Here is a 6412-nt window from a genome sequence, read left to right as displayed (position 1 = left end):
CTTTTTTTTTTTTTTTAAGGGGGGGGTGAGAGAAGAAGAACTTTGGTCGTGTTTTCACGGCTGTCGAACAAGGACAATAGCGCGACCGTGCAGTTTATGTAACTATTATTTCTTTGTAAAAACATGCTGGATCCTGGGTTTTACCGTTGGCTGTCTTTCTGGTGGTTTGTGAAGTAATTGGACTGCCAACTGTATTGTTTTCGCAACGCTACTCGCTGGCCAAATTGAAGTGAATTAATCTCTACAGAGACTTCCAACATAGCGACATTTTCTTGGACCTGTTCGTAAGATCTATAAACGAAGTAATATTCGTTGTTTACATCTTTCTGATGTCCAGCTAGCTCGACTACAACTAGTCAGCCGGGGATCGCTGCGCCCTAGCCGGGCGAACATTGACGCTGCTCGGTGTCATCCAAGTGAAGTCGAGCGAGTTTATTAGGCGACAATGTTTGAAATAATGTCCGAGCACCAAGGTAAGAAAAACCCGAGGGTCACTAAATTAAAATATTCAAACTTTAAACACGTTGTGATGATCGGCAACACCCATCATCGTTCCGTTTTAGCGGAGTCCGCTAGCCTGCGAGCAAATTCCGCAGATATTCTGTGGTTGAGCAGACTTATTTCCTCAGTCAACTTGATTTATAGTCACTCTGTGGTATTTTGGGCGATAAATAAGTGGTAGTGGTCTTCGAAGTGCACATACGCTGATTAGCTTCGCTACACTAGATCGTGTGCGGATTAGCGGAGTTGCTATCTTTTGCAATGAAGTAAAATTGGTGCTGGTCGCCTGTTTGTTTGATTACTGTCATTCCATTGTCAGCAACTAACTAAAATGTTTAAAATGACCAAAAATACATTTACGAAGTCCGACCAATGCCATGAGTTCGACTGATTTAATAGTCATGTTGTCGACACCGCAGCGTTGCGCATTGTGCATGAGATGTGTTTTGAAGGAGCTGCTGCTATGCTGTTTATCTTCACCAGTTGCCTGCGGAACTATCTTGAAATAATACAAATTTCAGCTGCACTCCCATAGTTTTAATGTCCCGTTAGCCGAATGCGCTGCTGTTTTGAGCGGGTAACTGCTTGGCGCTGCCGGACTGCGAGTCTTTGTCATGCGCTAATTATGCTGCGGTAAATAGATTGACCAAAGTGCTGCGTGAGAGTGTCCAATTCTTCACACGGTCACCCAGCAAGTTTTTAAATGCATTTAGTCGGAAATGCTTTGGACCAGTTTTCATGTCAGTGGAGTTGGCCTGATCGGTGTCGACGTCGAGAAGAAGCCGTAAGACGCTCGCTGTTGTGGCTTCTTCTCGCCTTTATCATACTCTAGCATCCGACCCTTGGCATTGGATTTGTTTAGTTTTCGTGCACAGTTCAAGTCTGTTGAGGTACCAGTCCGGCAACTGTGCGTGTGATTGGATGTAAAATGGTGCCGCTGCGCACTTGAATTGTGTGCTTCAATCCAAAGGGTGTCGGGAGGGATAGCGCATTTAGCACGTTAGCACACTGCCGAAAACGTACTTTATTATCATGTTTGTACGACGGAAAGCTGTGGGGGTGTACTCGAAGTGCAGCGTTTCGTCTGACCAGAACAACGAAACCAGTTGTTAATCCATAAATTAATGTTATTCTTTCCCCCGTTTTTCTCCATTACAGATTCGTTACTGAAGTGCAAAGCAGAGGCTCTGGTAAGCCAAACAAGGAAATGCTGTTTTTACCCTACAGATGGCAGTGCTTGTCACAATGCCTACTAATGCATGATGTTCTTGTCTAGCCATCAGAGAGAAGAAAGAGGACTGTAGAGGACTTCAACAAGTTTTGCAGTTTTGTTCTTGCATATGCCGGATACATACCTTCTCCAAAGGAGGTAATGGTGCATTTTGAACATTTAGTGTGCTTTAATGGAAATAATCAGTTACTCACCCCAATGCCATTCCAGATGTGTATGCCTTTCTTATGCAGAACACAAAGATTTTTAGAGGAATATTTCAGCTCTGTAGGTCCATACAATGCAAGTAAATGGTGACCAAAACTTTGAAGCTCCAAAAAGGCAATTCATACGACTCTAGTGGTTAAAGCCACATCTTCAAGTCTGTACTTTTACTTTCACATTCTTTGGTGAATTGCATACTTCGTACATATTGGCACCTGCTGGGTAGGGATTTAAGGACATAAATATTGATCTGTTTTTCACCCAAACCGATCATATCGCTTGTGAAGACATGGTTTAAAACACTGGAACCATGTGGATTCTTTTTATGCTGCCTTCATGTTCTTTTTGGAGCTTCAAAGTTCTTTCCACCATTCACTTGCCTACAGAACTGAGATATTCTACATTTTTGTTTGTGTTCATCAGAAGAAAGGAAGTCATACACATCTGAGATGGCATGAGGTTAAATTTAAAGGTGAGAGAATTTTCATTTTTGGTTGAACTAAATTCTCACTGTGATTCTTTACTAATCTGTTTCTCTGCCAGATTAGTTCTGGTTCTTATTAACATGCACTGTTGATGTTCTTTTTACACTGAATATCCTCTTTAGCCCTGGGCTTGTCTTAAACCCATTGTGTACTTCGGTTTTACTTCAGACACTTGGCGTATGTGCACAGTCGCACTCTCAGCCTTTCAAAATATAGTCCGTTTGACTGTGAGCGCATGCGAACTGTGACTGCTATAAAATTGAGTATTTCTCTTCAGGAGTTTAGAACCATAAAGATGTATTGATATTCCTTCAGACTCTCGTTATACAATGCAGATATTTTCTGACCTCTTCACACATTCGCTCTTGATGTGCACATCCACTTGTTATTTCCACTTTCGTCTCCTGCTGACTAGCGGCGATTACATCTAGCACTTCTTTGTGAAAGCAAAGCCTAACTGTGTGTGTTGTCACCTTGTGGACCCACTAAATAGTGCAAAGAATTTCAGGTACATGTGCAAATTGATTATAAAAATTGGGCACCACACGTTTGGAGCTTGCACTGCTGATAACATAATGTCAACCTCCTGTACGCAAACACCTGTCATTCACATCAAACCAAAGTATGCTTTGGGCTTTAATATAGTATTCCTTACTGTTCAAAATGTTTTTGTTTTGATCTATGGTGATCTACTGTCAGATCCATCCAGAGTGAGATTTTGTGCCTGCCTCTGTCCATAGGAAAGCCCATGGTCACCAGCATCTTCCAGTTCTCCAAACAGCTCTGGTGCTTCAGGTGAAGGAAGCATTTTAGGTGGAGCAAGTTCTAACATGGCTGCCAGCTGGAGTCATGGCACATCAAACTTGCATACAATCCACACCTTTGTTCGCAAGTCTCGTGCCAACAAGAGTAACAAGAGCATGCAGCGATTATCTACTGATGGCACACTTGTTGAAAAAATGTGTCTAAAAGACTCTTTCTATGAAGGACAGGATTCCACCAAAGTTGAACGCAAAAAGGACAAGAAGCTGAAGCGCCTTTCTCTAGGTTCAGGTGCTGGCGACAGCAGTAGCAGTGGTGGCGAGAAACGTGCGAGGATCAAGCGCAGTAAAAACCCCAAACAGCCCAAAGCCTTTAAGAAGCTTAAGAGCTCTGCCCACAGCGAGTCAGACTCGGAGACTGGTCTTGGACATGGAGAAGAGCAATCGGGCCATGGAGCAGGAGCTGAGCGCAGGCTACAAGCTCTGGGTGCAGCGCTGGAGAAAGGAGAGCTGGAGGAGGCTTCCAGAGAAGCAGATTTGAGCTCCAGTGAAGGAGAGACTTGGATAGCGGATGAGGATATTATGGTGGAGTCAGGTGAGTGGCTTTGCTCAGATTAGGTACTGATAAAGATGTGAACAGATGTGCTTAAAGTAAAAGTTTACCCAAAATGAAAAATTCTGTCATTATTTATGCGCCCTAATGTTGATTCAACCTGCATGACTTCCTTATGTGGAACATAAAAGGAAACATTTAAAAAGATAACATGGCTTGTCATATAATTAAAGTGAATAGTGGCTCCACAATAAACCACAGTGAGGGACAGACCAAACCAAATCAGAACAGACCAAAATTTAAATTGATATTCACTTCGAAGTCAAATCCTTGAGTTGAGTATTCTGCACCCAAATCAAATTTAGAGAATTCAGGATTGACAACATTACATGAGGTTTGAAGTTGCTGATGCTCTTGCTTGACCAAACTATATGTTGCACCCCCACAATAGTTATAATCTAACTGTGGTGCACTTCTGAATGTGGACCCAATTGCTATGGGATTTCAAGCTCTTCGGTTAAGTTGACCCCCCACAAAAGTCATAATTTATCCTCTTTCAAATCTTCTGTGAACACAAAAATGTTTTGGTAATGACAGCCTCCGTCATAATTCGCTTTTATTATGGCAATTAAAATTTCTGAAACTTTCTCCTGTGTTCTACTGAAAAAAATTGTCATACAACAACATGAGGGAAATAAAATGATGACCAAACTTTAATATTCGGTCAAACTAACCCTTTAATAACTTTCAAGACTGGCTAATAGAATGATACCTAATTTGATGCATATGAAATAATATATTATTGGGAAACCTGTTAATGTATGTCATTTCATGTCTATACATTAATGTTATAACTCTACTCTTTTCATTGCAGGTGATGATTCATGGGAGTTGATCACCTGTTACTGTGGTAAACCTTTTGCAGGACGGCCAATGATTGAATGTAGTCAGTGCAATGTGTGGGTGCACCTCTCATGCGCCAAAATTAAGAAGTCTAATGTGCCCGACATATTTAAATGCCAGAAATGCAGAGACCCTCGACGGTCAACTCACAAAAAAGACACTTAGATGAGGGAGCTCAATCATTCCCTCATAGCTCTGAATGTTCCCAGTTCTCCAGTTTTTGTATCCAACACTCTTTCGGTTTCACACTATTTCTCTTTCTTGGCAATTTGACAGCTGTTTGATATCCCTCCCTTGGGATAGTGTCTTCTAACATATTTTGCACTCAAAGATCCCCATTACAGGGACAGTTCACTGAGAAATAATTTTTTGAATTAGTCTCTTAGCTGTTGAGTTAGTACCCAGATTAATCTCCTTAAAAACAACTCCAGCAGTGCAATCAATTGTAAAATATCCTTTTATCAACTGAAATGTTTTGGTGTTTGGTATAATTAGCTTGCATGCATGTTTTTTTTATAAGTGGCAATCTGTTCCTTTTGAGAGAAAATGTAATGGGGGCACATCCACCCTACAGCTTGCACATTTGTCAAAGTACGTCTTGCTGAGATTCAATTAAAAGTAAAATCTTAAGAGTAAAACTTTGCGTTGATTCAGAGATGGGATATCTAAAAATGTGTTTATATGATTTTGCCAAAGAGATATGGAAAATGCATAATTTCTAAGTGAACTGTCCATTTGGTAATTTTTCTTGGGGCCACATGCCTTTGTCTGAAAGAATCATTTAGATGTAATTTACTAGTCTCAATTCCATCGCCTGTTGGTGATCGTAAAAGACAACGTTAATATTACACCCCCTTAATTGAAATTACAATTGGTAGAGTGGAAAATCACACCCAGATAGACCTGACCAGACAGCTAATATTTTAACATTTAAAGAACTAGTGTCTGGCTCTCAGTTCTGTCTCATTTGGGGAGGGAATCATTTCAGTTGAATTAGAGCTGTCAAGCATAAATAATGTCTTCTAAATCTTTTGTTAATGTATAGTATGTTAGCTCATGTACCAGGAAGCTATCAAACTTCGTCTTTAATTACTTGCACAACTTAGTGTTCTAATTTTTGTTTTTGATGTGTTAAGCTGTCATAGAAGATTTCAGTTTTGAAAAATGCTCTTGTGAAAGCTAGATTTAGGAGCTGTGCTTTACTAAAGCTGTCCCCCAAATGGAATGGTTGTTTTCGTTTGAAGTAGTTTGGAGACTATTGTTTGGATATTTTATTTGTGGTTTCTTTGTGACGCAAGGGGGGATTGGAAAATCCCAAAAGCCAGACATCTCTTGCCTCATGTTTCATTCTGTAAATATCAAAGATTTTGCAAAGTGTACATATGTGAAAGTGAAAAGCAAAGCAAATGATTATATACATATATGTGTGTGTGTGTGTGTGTGTGTATATATTCCATATAATTTTTTTTTTTTTTTGCATCTGATATTGTTTTCTTTAACTACCTAGAGAAATAAAACTTTTCTTTATAGGGCTTTAATTGTCTTATTTTCATTATCTAGTCTCATGTTAGGTGTATTATTTTTTTGTGATTTAAAAAAAATGTGGTGGAAAAAAAAACTTTTGACAAGATGGAGAAAGTTTGTCAATTTTTATTTGCAGCAACACGGGTACAGTGTCTGTCAATTTACACCCCACTAGAGGGTGCTGATAGGCTAGTAATTGAAAAACATAAATACAAATAAATAAGTCATGTTTCATAAACCTGAGATGCAA

The 6412-nt window shown here is 39.9% G+C and overlaps 1 protein-coding gene across 1 annotated transcript; it reads left to right on the top strand.

The window, feature by feature from the left end:
• Positions 1 to 6170, top strand: phf23b (PHD finger protein 23b). Its single transcript, XM_052107581.1, has 5 exons — positions 1 to 473; positions 1660 to 1691; positions 1778 to 1870; positions 3162 to 3777; positions 4610 to 6170. Exons 1-5 carry the CDS (start codon positions 446 to 448, stop codon positions 4801 to 4803), a joined length of 963 nt encoding a protein of 320 aa, XP_051963541.1. The 5' UTR covers positions 1 to 445; the 3' UTR covers positions 4804 to 6170.
• The last annotated feature ends 242 nt before the right edge of the window (positions 6171 to 6412 follow it).

Source organism: Xyrauchen texanus, chromosome 1 (genome assembly GCF_025860055.1).
Source record: "Xyrauchen texanus isolate HMW12.3.18 chromosome 1, RBS_HiC_50CHRs, whole genome shotgun sequence".
NCBI lineage: Eukaryota > Metazoa > Chordata > Actinopteri > Cypriniformes > Catostomidae > Xyrauchen > Xyrauchen texanus.
The sequence above is the reverse complement of the archived record's forward strand: the minus strand, read 5'-3'. Positions and strand labels throughout refer to the sequence as shown.

Bases quoted from the DNA above. Each gene is read 5' to 3' on its own strand.
- phf23b (XM_052107581.1), top strand. From the start codon at position 446: ATGTTTGAAATAATGTCCGAGCACCAAG. The intron at 1,692-1,777 runs GTAAGCCAAACA...GTTCTTGTCTAG, and splicing joins AGTGCAAAGCAGAGGCTCTG to CCATCAGAGAGAAGAAAGAG. The intron at 1,871-3,161 runs GTAATGGTGCAT...CTCTGTCCATAG, and splicing joins ACATACCTTCTCCAAAGGAG to GAAAGCCCATGGTCACCAGC.